General features: G+C 40.7%; 2 protein-coding genes across 2 annotated transcripts; one reads left to right on the plus strand and one right to left on the minus strand.

Moving 5' to 3' along the window:
* The first annotated feature begins 3,460 nt into the window (after positions 1–3,460).
* wdr91 (WD repeat domain 91) lies at positions 3,461–12,650 on the plus strand. The gene is made up of 16 exons (XM_030768650.1): positions 3,461–3,512; positions 3,855–3,994; positions 4,206–4,385; positions 4,674–4,881; positions 5,465–5,547; positions 5,870–5,976; positions 6,821–6,986; positions 7,240–7,389; positions 7,942–8,129; positions 8,280–8,430; positions 8,715–8,809; positions 9,036–9,195; positions 9,506–9,614; positions 9,729–9,841; positions 10,003–10,200; positions 12,058–12,650. The coding sequence occupies exons 2-16, from the start codon at positions 3,872–3,874 to the stop codon at positions 12,220–12,222; spliced, it is 2,196 nt and encodes a 731-aa protein (XP_030624510.1). The 5' UTR covers positions 3,461–3,512; positions 3,855–3,871; the 3' UTR covers positions 12,223–12,650.
* A 1,226-nt stretch (positions 12,651–13,876) lies between these two features.
* On the minus strand, positions 13,877–18,055 carry c3h18orf54 (chromosome 3 C18orf54 homolog). Its single transcript, XM_030767957.1, is given in 9 exon segments — positions 13,877–14,394; positions 14,628–14,686; positions 14,929–15,132; positions 15,892–15,967; positions 16,090–16,243; positions 16,375–17,046; positions 17,049–17,153; positions 17,370–17,695; positions 17,966–18,055. Coding segments are annotated over 8 exon segments (1,632 nt in total). The 5' UTR covers positions 17,632–17,695; positions 17,966–18,055; the 3' UTR covers positions 13,877–14,294.
* Between the last annotated feature and the right edge of the window lie 50 nt (positions 18,056–18,105).

The raw sequence follows: 18,105 nt of genomic DNA on the forward strand, positions 1-18,105 counted from the left end.
GTGCTTTGCACACTAGTTCTGTAAACCAGAGAACGGTGGCAGAGATCGGGTTTCTCACCTTAGATCACAATAACAGTTTAACAGTTTTTAACTTTGTTAAGTAAACATGATGGATTCTTTCAATCTAAGAGGACAAGATTTACATTCCTTTACCATACAAACTAGTTTATCTACCAAACTATATATTTTTCTTTTAATACTAGGTTTTTGAGGGGGGAAAAACTTCAGCAGACCAACCTGAGCAGAGCATTCTAAAACTCACACTTGCTTTCATTGGTCGTCATGGATACCATCCTTTCTTGTGCAAACACCAGGGGGCAATGTAAATTGTTCAGTGACTTGTGTTTAAATTGATCTTCGTTAAGACAGCAAATCAGTAAAATGACAGAAATATCATTGGGTGTGATTATCATAATCTTTTGTCCCTGGAATGAACTATTGACACAGTCTGTTTCATTGGCAACAACCATCTTAAGTACTTGAATCAAATTTTGCTCATCAGTCATATCTCCATGGAAACATTTTAAGTAGAAAGCCAATGTCTTTTACTTGTTCGTCAAAGCCCAATTAGCTTCAATATAGAGGTTGTTAGCACCGACTTATGAAGACACACAGGCTGCTAACTGCCCTCATAGCCATTACATGTCATTTTCTGGTATGTAATTAAGTGAGACATTTAGAATATTTCAGGAGAGAAGCAGAAAGAGTGAGTGAGTGAGTGAGTGAATGAGTGAGTGGGTGAGTGAGAGTGAGAAAGAGGGAAAGAGAAAGCAAAAGGCATTTTAGAGAAGGAGTTCCCAACACCTTTTGTCAGCGGAACCCCTTTGACCCAAATTATCTTCCTCAAGTACCCCCTTGAAAATTTAACTATGTGTATTTAATTTGACATTGACATTTCCATCACAATTTCGCAAACCCCCTGTAGTCCCTCTATGTTGAAAACACATGTTTTAGAAAGCTATACATTTCTGAAGTATCTGCATCTGCTAATAAAGCAAATATAAGAGAGATGAATGTCACTCTTGTCCAATCTGATGTAACAAAATATTTTTCCTCTTTATTTTTTAAAGCAGTGAGAATCAAATGTAGGTAACAGCACATGACATTTGATCACAAGTTGAATCTGAGAAAGCCTTGAAAGCTCCTACACACTTTATTGCTCTCAGAGGGAACCTGTGAGAATTGTTCTGATTAATGTGGGACGTCACTGAAAGTACAGCACTAACACACTGTGCCAGAACAATAGAGCTCAAGATGATTTAAATCAAGGACAAGATATCTGATCATTACAATGGCTTATATTTAATAAAAGAGGATTGGAAAAGAATCCCAAGAGAAAGTGCAATGCAGGCATGTTATAAATGCTGTCAAATCTTGTTTATGCATTGGTCAACCATTACCTGACCATCACACGACTGAGAGATCCAGGATGGATCTACAGAGGGTAACTGTGATTTCTTGGGTGTCTTGTAAGGCTGGATTAGCATGTCTGAAAAGTCAAACCCCAGTGTATTCATTCTGTTCCTTGCTTACTGATGGAAAGACAATGGCAGTTTTTTTCTTCACCTACTTACAGCACATTTGAACGAGACCAAGAGGTCTGACACCACAAGCATCGACGAGAAGTGTGACACTTTTTTTTGGCATGTCACCTCCCTGCAGCTACTCCCCCCGAGGAGCAGTACGAAAAAGGAACTAACGCTTGCGTTGTGACAAGTCTTCATCTGTCTTTAAGTGAGTAGTGCCACTTTTCTGACTGCTTATGACAGTACCAAAACATTTTATTCCCATAGTGCTTTTCAGGGGTTGCAAAGGTTTGAAGCTCGTAAAAATCTGCCAGAGTAGAGAAATGTGGAATTTGACTCATTTACAGTCCTGCATAATGATGTCACAACCACTGACTGCTCGGCCTCTGTCAGCAGATGAGAGAGGAAGGAAGTTTTTGCCTGATTGAGCACAACATCATAGATAATAAGGGCAATTTTAGTAGCTGAACCATTGCTGAACCAAGTCAAATGATGATTTTAACATTAGCACATTTGAATATGAATTATTTAAAGTTGTGGTGCTCACTTCCAGCATAATGTGACATAAGACAACCTAAGGCCACTGTAGTAAATAAAACTATAAATAGTTTCAGACTGTGAGAAACACACCCGATATTTAATAGCGTAAAGAAACTGTGTGTTTTTGCAAGATTGCATTGGTTCGTGTCTAAATATACTTTCAGGCACTGACAACTTTTTAAAAGCAAGGTGCAAAAAAGATGCAATCTTGAAACCCGTTGCATGTAAATAACTGTCAACCACAGGCAAGATTGTTCCACTGATATTTATTTTATATGTACAACTGCAGTAATTACACACCACTCAAAAGCCCTGACACTGGAACAGATATTTAACAGCAAGTCTGGCCATTCCCTCCCCGCATCACCATGGAGGATGTTCTACGCATGCAGAGCTTTACCATATTAAAACGAGTGCCATTCATTTGTTTTATCTGCACAATCCAGTTCCATGGGAGGAAGGATGAGGGGAAAGAAGAACTGAAGAACTGAAGAAATAATGAAAGGAGGGTTGAACAAACAAACAAACAAACATATTTTCACATATTAGATGTATTGTTTTCTTTTTCAGTAAGGTCATAACCATACCAAGGGCGTGACAAGACTGAAGCCTAGTTCATGACGTTTGCGTCTAAGCTCGTTCTGTGTCGTGGATGGCCCTCTTGGCTTCCCTAAGAGGTTAAACATTCATGACTTCACAGGACGACATCGGTCTCGTCTCTAACATCCTGCCTTAGGGGAATGGATCATCCCAGCCTCTCAGTCTCTATGAATTACACTGACAGAGCTGTAAAATCAATAGACTCATGTGCTCAGTATGTGAAGACGGAGGAAGACAAAGACATTTGGATCGTCTATAATTTCCTATCCACCTTAAAATAAGTAGAAATAATTGTTTTACCAATCGAAATGCTAGACCAACAGTACTTGTCCTTTTTTCTGATCTCTTTTAATGTGGGGAATGTAGTCTACGTGGGGTAAACATTCAGAACCTTTAAAAAAATCATCTGTGATGCAGTTGTGGTGGACTGATTTGCTCAGGCGGACAATGGCTCATTCGTGCATATCCATCTATGTCCCGCCAATTCTTTTTTCATCATGTTGATGCATTCAGCACTGGGGTCGCATCAAAGCTCTCGTTATGATGCAACCCATAAAGAGGAGCTGCCTCTCAGGCTTGATAACGAAATATTAGGGAGAGTGATTTGGGATATTATTTTGTGATTAACCCTGGTGAAAGTTATGAACTGTTCTGCAGCACTAAAGACGATTCACAATCCTTGCTTTTGCAGTTCTTCGCGGTGAAGAAAAACTGGATCATAGCACCCTCGTGTGGTACACACTCAGAATCATTTGTGTCAGCTGACTTGGGGTAGCTGAGGTCCAATCACATGACAAACACGCACAAGAAAACAGGAAGCATTTTTAACAGAACTGCTACAGATTGGTAAGTTTATTGACTATCGATATTTCTTGCAAATTCGTGTTGCACAGAATACAGTAACTGTGCATTAAGGCATTTGTAACACCCAACATAATAGTTTAAGCTGTTAACGAGCCCATAACCGTCTTTTTTATTACATTTGGTCCCTGGTCAGCTAGAACAGTTAGCTATTATCTCCCATCTACTATGGGGTTGCTTAAATGTTCCTTTTTTTAAAAAATCAATCTCTCGCGCAATAGTCTACACTGATAACTTTTAGTAATCATATGTTTTATTTTCGACCAATGTATTAATTCATTTTAATGGTTTTCATTATTGTCTTCGAATCACTCCCTCTGCTTGCAGGATAATGCAGTGTAAAGATGGGGTCAGCCGTTGAGAGAACAGACGATCTTGTAAGGGAGTATCTGATATACCGCGGTTTCACAAGTACCCTCAAACACCTTGACGCCGAAATTAAAGCCGACAAGGAGAAAGGATTTCGCGTAGGTGTCTCAAACAATGTCTCTCACACCGGTTTATTGGGCGCTTTGGATAGCCACCGTCACCTATGTTGTCTTTGTCAATGTTGCATAAACGGCATATCTTAATCTGTAAAGAATACTGTCTACGAGTCCCGTAAAGCATTGTTTTTTTTTTATTGATTTATAACAGTAAATGTACTGTTAGCTAAGTCTGACTTTTATTCTCATTCAGGTTGATAAGATAATTGACCAGCTGCACCAGTTTATCCAGAACTATGACCTGAACGCTCTCAAAGCTTACTGGGGTTACTTGGACCGTCGGCTCTTCTGTCGTTTGGAGGATGTCTATAGACCCACTGTGAACAAATTGCGAACAAGTCTCTTCCGGTTCTATCTTGTGCACACTGTACAGGTAAAGGACATTCCAGTAATAGTGTTGAAGTACTGTCCAGACCATAGTACTGCCTGTACAGGCGGTAGTACAGGCAGTGCTGTGTTGATACTACATGTGGGCGATGAATGAAATTCTGTTTTGTTTTGTTTTTTTTTAATATTATGTTGTATATTCTTTTTTGCTATTCAATCAGAGGGGATGTCTTCAACAAAACTCAAGTAGCGGAACAAATACCATCAGCAACTATATGACTTTGGCCTTAAATAGAGCATTCTTGATAATGGACATCCTTCTCTTTTATTCAAGTCAAAAAACCTGGAGAAGACTCAGGAGTTTTTCCAGAAACAGGCGGTAGAACTCCAGGGTCAAGCAGAGTGGAGGGACTGGTTCGTCCTGCCGTTCATCCCTGCTCCAGAGCAGAACCCTACCTTCTCAACCTATTTCTCCCGCCAGTGGGCTGACACCTTTCTCGTGTCCCTGCATAATTTCCTCAGTGTGCTCTTTCAGTGCATGCATATCCTTATCCTGAGTAACCAGGTTACTCGAACTGAGTTACTGTTACCCAGTTACTGTAACTAAGTTACCTGTCGAGGACATTTCCAGGAACAAACATAGACCTTATGTTTATGATCTGCTATTCCGTGTTTTACATACAGTATCTGACTGTTGAATTATGCTCCCTGGATTTTTGCACATTGGGTGAAGCTTGAATAATAGCCATGTCATAGACTGGAATCTTTTGTAGTTTTAATTCAAACCTAAATATGACTTTTAAAACTACAGTGCATTGTTTTGGGGGAGGATGGGTGCTGTAATCAGTAGCTGAAGCATCCATTGTATCTCTTAGTAGAGCGACTCTACACTGTTGTTATTGTTAAAAATAATGAATACAGCGTCATGGTGAAAGGCCCTTTTGCAGATAAGGATATGATATCTGATACAGATTTAAACATGATTTGGAGATGAACACTCCCAAAATAATTAATTTACTGACCTGTTACATCAGTCTAGTAATAAAAAGGAGAAATGTTGAGTTTTGATGGTGGTTATGTATTTTTGTTTAAATAAAATAAAAAAAGATTCCTTAACAGGCCCACCCAAACCAGCACTCCTGAGTTTTGATGCCGAAGTTCAGAGGACCAATAGCATACAAGAGGATAATGAACAGTTACGACAAGTGGTAAGCCACTTTATTTATTGACCAAATGAAAAATCACAGGACTAAGCCACTGTTTAGCTTTTCTGTATGACCATAACTTTCTACTGAAAGTTTCATTTAGAGAAAGATCAAATAACATGTAATTAACTCACTGACTACATATCAACTACACAGGCAGGCCATTCATCGAGTATCTGTCTTGAGAGAATCGAGAAGCCTCTTGAACCTCTGTAGTTTAATTGTGAACTATGCGTCTTTAACGCGTTTTTTTTGGGTTATATATTCTGATCTATCTAAACTGACAAATCAGATATACCAAGAGGTTGTTCCTGTTTTTTTCCAGTTATTTGCTCTGCAAGGAGACTTTCCTCCAAAGAAAGATGAGGAGATGGTACATCACAAACTGCCTCCCTATGTGCAGCACATGGATCGACTAGGAGACACTGAACTGTGAGGACTGACTTTGGGAAAGGATCAGCCCAACTTGTGGGGAGAGGGATGTTTTTGTGAAATTGAGCGGAGGACTCTTTGTATATGGCGTTTCTGCACATAGATGTTTGGAAGATTAATTTATTACGAGTGTGGTACTAACAGTGTATTAAAGTGTTAAGCGCGGATAAAGATAAAATTAAAGAAATAAAACAGCTTACCTGAATTGTTTTTCAACCATAGTTGATTCTTATATATTTTTGTCTTCATGCTGGGTTCTTGCTGCGTTCCATCTGTGCATTAGTCTGCTGTGTAAGTCCATACAGTTCACAGTCAGTTTACAGTTTCCATAGAAGTCCACATTAAAACTAGGTTAAGGAGAACCGTTTATGTACTCTGTATCATTGAATATGGACTGATAATGAGGGATTCTAGCACTGACCTTCACTTGCTTGCCAGTTCTTTTACCAAATTGGGCAAAGTAGTTATAATCTCTGACAGTTACAAAAAGACCTTAGTTGATCTTATATGACTAATCAAGAACATTTGTTGTCCTCTCTGTGTCTCTCTGTCTTGCTCTCTTCCTCTACCCCCCCCCCCCCCTCTCTTTCTCTCAAATCGTTCTGAAAACAAAGTTTCTCAAAGCTACTTCTTTGCACGCATAACAAACGGATGATGACTCATCAGACAGCAGAAATCCATGCAGAGCCACTTTCTGTTAGGAGGGAAAATGGATGCATAGTTGGTTAGGGATCAAGGGCCTGCAGCTTAATTGGAAGACAAAGGGTGATGTGTTAAGTGTGTGTGGGATAGAGTGGATCTGTGTAAATGAGAGAGTGAGGTGTGTCTGATTTCGCCTTCACAGGGATCTGGTATCTAGCCAACGCAACGTCAACTTGACCACTCCTTCCAGAAACTTTTTCTCCACTTTCCTCCCTCAAGGAAGACGGGCACCTGGCAAGACGCCTCAGGGAGCTGGATGCTCGCCAACACAAGCCTCTGTAGGGAGAAAAGAAACAACAGCTAGTCAAGTAAGTCCTTATGTTTCTGTGATAATGTAAGCTCTTGTTTCCAGGGAAAACAGCTGAGATGCTGTCCTCTTAAAAAAAAAAAAAGAACTGAAATAATGTTGTTGGAGGCAGATGTTCAAATGGCTCAGCTGACAGTTGTTAAAAGTATTCTCCAAACTGCTACTCCTTTTGCGATCAGCCACATCTTGACTTCTCAGGTTTCAGTTTTAAAAAAAAAATATCTCACCGCATACTGATGGTAATCGATTTGTAGCCTATGAAGATGAAGGAACCCCCACCTGTAAAGGACACCAAGATGGCCGCTGTTTCCGCGGTTACTGCCGAGCCAGTGGCTGGTCACTCCAGACAAAAGAGACAGCAGGACCACGAGAAAGAGAGAAAAGAGCTCTTTTCTAAGCCTCAGGTCAGTACCTGTCTAAACTGAGTAGAAATCTTCACGGCAGGATTCTTGAAAGTGCAAGGAATACTCTATGCACAGTCTACGTCCCATAATCTCACTTCATCAAAGTTTCATGTGAACTGAGAGTATTATTACCTGATAACCATAAGACCTCAGAGAGAGAGAGACGGAATTCTTTTGCTGTTTTATCAGTCTTGTGCGGCTAAACAACAAACTTAAAGGAAAAAAAGACAATCTAGCCATGTAATACCATTTTTAACACAGTTCAGGGATCACTTGTAGCAGTTAGCAGCTTCAAGTAGCAGGATTCTTTTTGTCTTTCATAAATGCATTGAAGATGTGCTTTCCTCCTGTCTTCTTTGAGTTTTGCCCCTGAGTCTAATAGGATAGTACACCAACAGTAGAAGTGGATAATGCATTTAGTGAGAGTTTACTCTAAGTTTCGTAATGATGCATCTGCATCTGTGTTTCTTTTTTTGTGTGTGTGTGTGTGTGTGTGTGTGTGAACGTGTACATGGTTGCCTGTCTATGCTCGTGTCTGCACACTTCCCACAGAGCACTGATAAAAAGGGAGAGAGTTCAGAGACAGAACCTCACAGCGAAGGGCAAAGTGACCAAACAGATTCTTCCACCAATCAGGCGCGAGTGGGTGGTGAGGGGAGCGGGACAGGGGCGGAGCAGCCTTTCATCAAGCTTAGTCAGGAAGAATATGGGGAGCATCACTCATCCATCATGCACTGCAGGTGAATTACGGTCAGACACAGTAACAGAACAGAAAGCAAACATGATAGAACAGAGCAGAAATCCTAGAACTGTCACATCCTTATCACATCGTGGATTGCACTGTTCAAAAATCTGAGTGTTCTCCTGTCTTCCTGACTGTGTGCTCTCAGAGTGGACAGCTCTGGCAGGAGGGTGGCCAGCCTGGATGTGGATGGAGTCGTCAAAGTCTGGTCCTTTAACCCAATCATGCAAACAAAAGCCACCATCATGTCCAAATCTCCCCTGCTCTCACTGGAGTGGGCAACAAAGCCAGACCGACTGGTAAGGCGCCAGCCTTGTTTTAACTGAGTGCTTTGATCTGAGGAGCTGGTGGAGATGGGCAAAAGCACTTATTCACGCTGCAATGCTGCATATGTATTATCAGTAGGATGTCTTTGATTGCCACCATTATCAGAGGTTTCAAACTGTTGCTAAAACTTCTTCGGACCAATAAGGATTTATGTCATTTAGCTGTTTTGATAGTGTTTTTCCACTCTAATGACAGTGTCACATTAAGGTCAAGCAGCTTTTGAGATATGCCCTCTGTGTTTGTGGTCATTCTCCAGTTGTTGTTGGGCAGTGGTGTCGGTACAGTACGGCTGTATGACACAGATGCCAAGAAGAATCTGTGTGAGATGTCCATTGATGAGGTCCATCCACGGTAAGAGGCTCTCTATGCTGTGAAATGTAGTACCTGAGATGCCCTAACTGTTTTCTTACACAAGGTAATATGCTTAAGATGATTTTCGTGGAGAAGTAATTGCATATTTGACCCAGAAATTGTCTACCAGTGAGTTAATTGTGACCCTCCTCAGCTCTCCTTGTCTCAGACTCTCACTCTCTCTCTCTCTCTCCCTCCCTCTCTCTCTGGGGTGTGTTTGTTACAGGATCCTGTCTTTGGCGTACAGCCCCAGCGGGACATCATTTGTGTGCTCAGCTGCAGCTCACTCTGCGCCGTCAGGGAGCACTACAGAGGCAGGATCCAGAGTTTCTCCTCCTGTCTCTGGGCAACTGTTGCTATGGGACACCAAGACTGTCAAACAGCAGGTATAGATCCCAGTGGCAACTAGCCTTGACAACAGTAGCCAAGGTTACACTCACAGTTACCATATTTCTATGGGTTGACTCATCAGTCATGACTGTAAATGTAGGAGTATATCTGTTTGCAGCAAACCCGTTTCTCTGTATGACAGTGCTATGTGCCTCTGTGGTTAAGATGAAGCAGAAGCTGTCACTCTCAGGGTTTCATCTACACATCATAATAGCTCTTTCTCCACAGAAACACTCATTTATCTCCATTGGCCCATATGAAACCCCATCTTCTCTTTGTTTGATTTATTAATATGTTCACATATAGCTCCAGTTTGCCCTTGAGCCTGGTCCAGTGGCCATAAACTGCACCGCTTTCAACCATAATGGAAACTTATTGGTCACTGGAGCTGCTGATGGAATGATACGGCTTTTCGGTAAGAGTTCCTTTTTGTTGATGATAAAACTCAGAATGTTGCCTTTGATTAGTGGATTGTAATGTATGTAATTCATTGCTCTTGTTCTGTTTCCCTCTCTGTGTCTGTTTGCAGACATGCAGAGGTATGAGAGCGCGATGAGCTGGAAAGCTCACGATGGAGAGGTGTACAGTGTGGAATTCAGCTATGATGAGAACACAGTGTTCAGCATAGGAGAGGATGGCAAGGTAAGACAGTAACGCTCATGCACTCTGAAAGAATCAGACAGATCAAATAAAGTCTCTGATAATAGGAATCAGAATTCACTATGGGTAGTGCCAAATGAGAGACAGGATTCCCCAGAGGAATCTCAGACTCACAGATATTTTGATTGTACGTTCTTTTCCAGTTTATTCAGTGGAATATCCATCGCAGTGGGGTGAAACAGTCTGAGTACTGTCTGCCCCAGGATGCCACAGGGCCCTTTGTGTTGTCTGGGTACAGTGGCTACAAGCAGGTGCAGGTGCCCCATGGGCGTCTCTTTGCCTTCGACTCTGAAGGCCAGCACGTCCTCACCTGCTCCAACTACGGAGGCCTCATCTACCGGGTAAGAGACCAGTTTGCTGATCCCAGATCAGGCAGATGTATATGCTAATGATGTCTTGAGTCATGAGGCACATGTTTAAAGGGGGACGTTAATGACTTTTGACGCATGGGCTTATTTTAATATTTACCCTAGGTAGGGCTGGGCGATTAATGGAATTTTTATTTTCAGTTACGATTTTGGCTTCCAGCGATTAGGAAAACAAGATGATTGAGATAAAACGAATATTGTGCCGCATTATTTCTTTATATGTATAGATATAGTAGGGGTTGCACAGAGTACCTGAGTGTTCGAGTTCTCGAGCAGCTACATCAGTTCTCGAGTTTGTACGTTAACATCGTTTACTCGTTAATCACGCGATGCTAGATCTCACGTGCACTCAGTTTCCAGTTAGAACCTTTGGCAAACAAGAGGAAGGATGGCGACAGCAGAAAAGGGTAAATCAATTGTTCGGAAGTTCTTTGATAAAACAGAAAATGGGAGATGTGGATGGATTCTCAAGGATGACTCTAACATCGAATCTGTCATATAATAGACTAGGCCACTACGCGCGGCTAAACAAATGAATGTTTTTAAAAAAATAGATGCAAGCATATATGACTAATTTCATTCTTGAGTTGGTTACGCTTGCTAATGGTGACCAGGTTTCATCAAATTTACAGAAAAAAACCCAACAGCCGCTATATCTAAACACAAAAAGAACACTTAGTGAAAAAAAAAAACACTTTGTTGACTGAACTTTCTGTCTTAGGCTCCTGTAGACTGTTGGTAACAATAACGTTAAAATTTTGTCGGTATCATCCATACTTCTCTATTGCGTAAGGAAAGACCAAGAGTTATCTTCATATAATATCATTAATTTTATGCTTTGCTGTATGTGCTGAAACCAACCCCCAATATTGTTTATTATTTATTTGATTTATTTATCTATTTTTTTTTCTTTTACATTTTTTTATTTGTTTTTCAATTGAATTATATTTAAAGTTCAAGAAAACCCACTGTTAAAAAGACATGGTTTTTTTTTAAAGTTCAGTAAATGCATGATGTTTCCAAGGCAATGAGTGATCGTATTAAATAATTGTAATCTCAATATTGATCAAAATAGTCATGATTATGATTTTTGCCATAATCGAGCAGCCCTAACCCTATTTACTCCTGTTGCTTTTGTTGTTCACATTAACTAAAGGGAGGTTAATCATTGTGGTTTTCACAAGCTGAGCAAGAAGGAATTATATCCTGTCTTAAAAGTCAGTAGTAACAGATCTTGCTTTGTTCTGCCTTCTGTGAGAACCACAGAAAGAATGTCGTCAACCACATTGCACACAGTATGAAAGACAAAGCACTAACAATACAACTGATTGATTTAAAAACACTTTATGTACCAAAATGGACAAGATGATCTTCCCCTTTAAAAATGAACTATTTCTGTGAAAAATTAGTTTGTTTCCCTGGCTTTCCCATGCTACTAGCAGGCAAAAGGGTAAGCTCTGCGCCTACTCTAAGGGACAATTCACCAACTAATTCAACCAATCATTTTCTTGCCATTATATAGTCTTATAAGGTTGTTAAATCCACTTTCTGCGTGCTGGTATTTAGCAATGCATCTATAAATGAATTTTACCTCTGCCACGAGGTCACTGTCAACTGAATATACATTGATAATTGGCCAAAGATAATTTGCCATCAGAACAAAAAACAAACATGCACTGACCTAAACTGTTGACGTATTGTTTTGTTCAGACTATGATGGCATGCACTTTTCAGTATAGTGTAAAATGCATCTGCCGTACTGTTGGTCACCAGCTGTAGTTTTACCTTGATCATGACTTGATTTGCATGTGTATTGTCTCTGTTGTCTAGCTGAATAAAGGGGAGACAGGTTTGGAGAGTGCCCTGTCTTTGGGAGGACACAAGGCTCCCGTTGTCACCGTGGACTGGTGCTCGGCGATGGACTGCGGTACCTGCCTCACTGCCTCCATGGATGGCAAAATCAAACTGAGCACGCTCCTGGCCCAGAAACCCTAAGCTCTTCCCCCCGTCGTGGGGAAGGCTGCCTAACCACTAACAGTGGTGACTGATAAACTGTAGCACATATTGTCTTACTCCAGAGATGGAGAACTCCCATGCTGGAGAGCCTCAGTGTACACAGATTGCAGCTCCAGCCTAAAACAATCACAGCCATTCGAGGTGTAAAATTAAGTTTGAGCTGCTCCTTGTAGATGTCGCAAACGTGTCTTATGTAATTATCCTCTGCCCTGCATCTTTCTTCACCCTTACATATGTCAGACATATAGCAATGCCTCATCAATGAGTTGTAGTTCAGGTAATACTGATGCAAATCCAGTGGAGAGAGATTCAAATGCATGAATGAGAGTGACAAGATAAACAGACAGAGCATAGATGCATAAGAAAATGCATAGGAGTGGGCAGGTCAGGTGTCTTAAAGCAGTTGTTTTCAGTTTAGGTACCCCCCCCCCCCCCCCAATGATGCCAGTACACATTGAGAATGATTGTTACATGTACAAGAGGATAATACACTGAAGAATTTTTTTCAATCATGTATTTTCTGAATTCAATACAATCCTTAGGGGCATTTTCCTTTTCTTAAAACTAATTGCTAACCTTGTCTAGATGACCTCTCTGACACAGTATTACGCCACCTAATACAAAATAAACCAAGTATTAAATATTGAGCTCTGACTTATGCTTGCATGTTTTGGTGTGTACTTTTTTTCCCCTCCATTCTTCCGTGAAAGAAATTCATGAAAACAAAATCATTATAAAACATTAATAACAGAGCAATCTGAGTAGGGGAAATTTGCTTTGCAAATATCGGCCACCGTTTATTCGCTAGACAGAAAAATCAATATTGCAAGTGTTTTGCATGGTAATCAGTGCTATCTGGTTTATGGTTACTATTCATTCCATCGTGGGGAAAAAAAAACATAAAACCTGCATCATGCTCCTTAAATGCTACGAACATGATCTTCACGTTGTTTGTGGGAACAGACGAAAGTTGATTGAACCCCAGGCTCTCCCAGGGGCTGGTGAACCTTTGAGGTGCTATATGACGCGGGGGCTAAAAACAGCCTTGCAGTCTGTAATGAGTAATGAGTGTGTCATCCATCTCTCTGTTCTCCCCCCTTCTCCTCTCTTTCTCATGCTCTCACTGCCTGAGCTCCTTCTCAATAACTTCATTAGACTCAGGAAATGGTCATAACTGATTCCTAAGAAATAACTTTTTTTCTTTGCTTCACATGAAGCAATGTCTAATCGAGCCACAGCGAAAGGAATTATAAATTCAAAATAAAAATTGTTCTGTGAATAAATGAAGCTAAATTTCTGTTTTAGAAAGTGCTTGTAATAAGGGATTACATAACCAATCCGTCTGAACATTTCCTTTTTGCATTTTTAAACAGGCAAACCCTTTCATCTAAATTAATCTAATGTTTTGAATTTTAAAATTATACCATAACAGTTAGATATTAAAACATGGTGGTTCTTTACGTACGAAGAAATTCCCAACACATTTTTAAATGTTTATTAACTCATTATAAAAATTAATACAAAGATCAGCAGCAATTGTATGTACAAACAATAAAGAAGTAAATACATATACAATCCTTGAGTAATTTTGTTTCAATTTCAAAGCCAAGGCATCAAAGCAGTGTCTCCTCACCAGCACTACACTATAGTTTCAGATCGTTTTTACTGCATTTTTCAATAAATATGACATATTACCTTCATATGCACATACATATCCAATCTAGTATTTCCCTGTAAAAACGTCTTTTACCTTCACTGGCTGACTTTTCATACTTAGCAGAGAGGAAACGTGTTTAGTGTTGGTCAGCTGAGAGGAAGGATGTGATGTCAGTGAAAAATAACCTAAATCGTTCAAAACAATGTCGTGACCACTTGCCGAAAATCTGCTGTGCCTGCTGTTTAGACTAAAACAGTGACTGATACGCAACAACTGCTACGCGTGAGTGCAAACCAATCAGAAAGCCAGACAGGGATAAGCTATGTTGTCACTGCAAAAAGTGAACATACTTTGAAAGAGTTTCTATGTTTGGCACTTTCATAACGCAACAGCGTTAGATTTGCTCTAAGCTTCTTCCTTCCTGAAGTTCCTTTTCCTTCTTCTCATTCATGTCATCAACTATGGTTTTTAGTCTTCCCAGATGATGGAGTGCCCTTAAAACCAAAATAAATCAGAGGATAAAGGTCTGGAACACTCAAAAAAAAAAAAAACAACCAATCATTTAACATTGCTTTTGATTCTGACGTCAAAATATAAAAATCAGTGAGAAATGTCCTTTACTGTGTTTTCAAGATGTGTACGTCATATGTCCTGTAAAGATGCATGAGGTGTGTAGAAGAGTTTGCCAAGCCACATGAGCAGGAGATCACATAAGAGGACAGTTTACCTTTGTAATGACTGTCCACCGGGTGCTGTGTCATAGTCCTCAATGTCTGGCTGAACAACCTGCAGTGATTATATAAGCCTGTGTTCCCAAATGATCTACCATTGCTGCATGCAGGACTAGTATCTTCCATCATTTACTGTTTCTAAATGTTAATAGCAGAAAATGTCTTTTCTTTATCCTACTTTGTATCTGTCTGAGGGCACCAAGACCCAGAGTGAGCGAACTGTTTTCTTCTTTTTTCTTTTTTCTGTTGGGTTTAGATTAATATCATCATGAGGAAATCGAAGTATAATGTACTTACTGTATGTCTGTTATCTGCCTCTCTGTTATGGGCCTGTGTGGGTGGATTTTGTATGATAACGCTGGCCATACCCTGAGGCTCTGGATCGTTCTGCTGAGTCACTCGTTGCTCTACAGCCTGTAGGCTAAACAACATGTGTTTAAGGGCCTCCACAGGACCCGGGTGTTTCCGACTGCTGTAACCCGACGAACAGAAGTCTATGGACTGAGCAGCAAAAAACAGAGAGGGGATTCATGATGTCTCAAATCACACACTTTAAAATGCCCCATCTCAGACTGTTCTTTAATGATTAGTAAAAGATAGATAAGTATTCCTGAAACACTAATTAGTTAAAAAAAAACCAAAAAAAAAAAACCCGATTTTTATATGAATACGAATACTTTATTAATCCCGAGGGAAATTCGAGTGCCACAACAGCACCGTCCAGCACAATCAAACACAACAATAGAATAGGTCAATACATTAAGAAGACTGAAAGAACAACTCTCCAGCTTTTAAATAATGTGACCATCCTAGAGGACTGATGTGACATACTGTTAATGAGTGTGTGCTTTGGGTGGTATGGGGCTTCACGGTTGGAGTTTGACTGTTATTTTGATTCCTCATGTCCAAATCATTGCCGGTGAAGTGTTGTGGACAAATTGTAAGTTGAAAAGTATTTTTATTTTATTTTATGATTCTACATTAATTGTTCATTGTCAGTTCAAACAGCTAGCCCCATTAAAAAAAATCAAATGATACTTTAACAAAACACTGTTACGTAAATACTTATTCTATCTCTCTCTGCGTATACAAATCATTTGAGGACAACCTGAGATGGTGGATGTTGAAATTCGGGTTTTGTGTGATTTGAGACAGAACGACCAAGTGGGTGAAACTTACGCTGTTAGGAAATGATTAATTGAGTTCAAAAATATTCAAAAGTTCATTTCACTCTCAGAGTAAAGCTCTTCAGCACAGTACCTTTTCATTGATGTCGTTCTGGAGTTCTTTGGCATTGACTGGGTCTTCAGTGCCCCCTACTGGCACTGGAGATTTACTGTAGGAGGGAAGAAAACCAATCGTCTTCACAAAGACTCACAAAGTACAGCAGAATCATCATTCACAAATACATGGTGTGGGTTGCTCTCTTATTATTATAGCAGGCTCAAAGTGACTCACAATGCGACTGGTGGGTTGTCCCATGAACGGTCAGCATCTAGTACATCCTCTGTGTCTCCTGGACTGTCACAACCTTTTCCTGTTTCCTTAAGGCCCAGTGATGGAGAGCTGAGGACCTGCTCTGCTCGCAGGATCAAAGACTCAATCTTATCATCTGTGGTAAGATTCAGAGCTAATCAGCAACAAGAAGAATATTATATGAGATTATTATGAGATAAATTATAATGGTCCATTTTTGCCAGTACTCTGACAGTATTTAATAAGACATTGATAGAAAATGACAACCTCTAAAAGGCTTCCCATTGTCCGGGTTATGTACACACTCTGCTGCTGACAGCTGCTCCGCAAACTTTAGTCTCAGTTCTCTCAGAGCGTTTCGCCCCCGTGTTTCCCATAGCGGTACCTGACTCCTGTTCCGCTTCCCTGTTTCACATGTAAACTTCACATGACTTTGTGGGTCCGGCTGTATCTCCTCACGAGACTCTTCTAGGTCTCCAATCCAGGAGGGCACTCTAGGACATTCAGAGGGTCTGCTGTGAGAGACACCAATAGGAACATCGCATTCATTTAGCCAGGCAGGATACTGCAGTTCAGGAACACTGGTCACCCCAGAGAAATCCATCTCAGATTTCTGACTGGTCATCCACCTTGGAAGGTGGTGGCTTGGAGGAGTGTCTGGTGGATTCATCTGAGTGGAGAGACGGGAGTTCAAAGGGAGACCACTACGCTGGTGTCTCACGTTGCCTGTCAAAAGGTCATCCAGACAGAGCCCTTTCCCTGTCCTTGAGTCCATTCGTCTCTGTGGTGCCCTGAGAGGGAGGGAGTGGTGCTGGGTAGGTTTTGGATGTGTGAAGGACCGGGAGTTTGAGTGGGCACCGTGACCCAAAGAGTAGCTTCTTGGCTGGGAAAGAAAGGCTGATGTGCGGGTCACGGGTAGGGAGCCATCCGGGGGCAGACAAGCAGATCATCTGTGGTTGTGCTGAAACGATCCACGTCTCTCCGCTGAGAGCTGACAGGAAGATTCAAAAAATCCAACTCCCTATCAGTTAAGCTCTCCTTCAGCACTGCAAGAGAAGTGTTTTTTTTTTTAACTGAACAGAAACGAGAGAGCATGCCTTTAACCATTTATTATACTGAAAAAAAAAAATATTTTGTTTCATTATGATCTTTAATTCTAAGTAGAATACAGATATTACATTGTAAAGCGAGGGTGTAAGACTCTGAGACAAGTAAGAAAAAAACATTCGCAAGTTTTCTGAGTGTGAAACCCTTTAATTTACCATCTCTGTTTCTAAATCTAGACTGGAACGGGCGAGGCTTCCTCAGCTCCTTGGGTATTTGTAACTGTCCAGGACCCCTCATACTCTTTTGGAAATCTGAGATGTATGCATCTAGGGCATCAGAGGCTGATTCATACTCCCTGTCTCCATATCTGATAGTATGGATTGGTTCTGGGTACAAAGAGCTCCTCAGATGTCCGGAGCTAGCCAGAAGTGAAGTTACAGTGGACTCTGGAGACAGGAGACCTTCCACCGAGGCCATTTTGCAGTGTGAAATGGACCAGCCTAATTCGGCGGCATCTGAAATATTGCCCCTGAAAGACAAGCTGTGTATAGATATGTGGGTATCAATAAGTGGTAGTTATTGTCACCAGTCCTCTGATCTCATGAAATACTTCTTAATAAAAACTGACGCTTAAATGGAAGCTTCTTGTTATTTTGCGCACATTATACACAGAAAGCCTGCAAAACGACCTCAAAAAATCTAATAACCCTGCAAGACAGGTAGTTTACTGGTAATATAGATACGGTAAACAAACAGTGGTAACAAACGCCTGGTGTTTAAAAAGTCAGAAATTTATTTCTGTTGAACTTACCGGCCATACTTTTTCAGTCTAAATACGTTAGCAACAACACTCGATTGTCAAACAGAAGCTGCATCGTCGTACGACACTGGATGGTTAAACGGCGTAGCAACTGGTAGCAAACAGTTTACAAATCAGTGCTTCGGATTTAC

Source organism: Chanos chanos, chromosome 3 (assembly GCF_902362185.1).
Source record: "Chanos chanos chromosome 3, fChaCha1.1, whole genome shotgun sequence".
In the NCBI taxonomy this organism is placed as follows: Eukaryota; Metazoa; Chordata; class Actinopteri; order Gonorynchiformes; family Chanidae; genus Chanos; species Chanos chanos.

Coding starts and splice junctions, on each gene's coding strand:
- wdr91 (XM_030768650.1), top strand. CDS start 3,872: ATGGGGTCAGCCGTTGAGAGAACAGACGATCTTGTAAGGGAGTATCTG. Junction 5,548..5,869: donor ATGAACAGTTACGACAAGTG/GTAAGCCACTTT, acceptor GTTTTTTTCCAG/TTATTTGCTCTGCAAGGAGA. Junction 9,615..9,728: donor TGGAATGATACGGCTTTTCG/GTAAGAGTTCCT, acceptor GTCTGTTTGCAG/ACATGCAGAGGTATGAGAGC.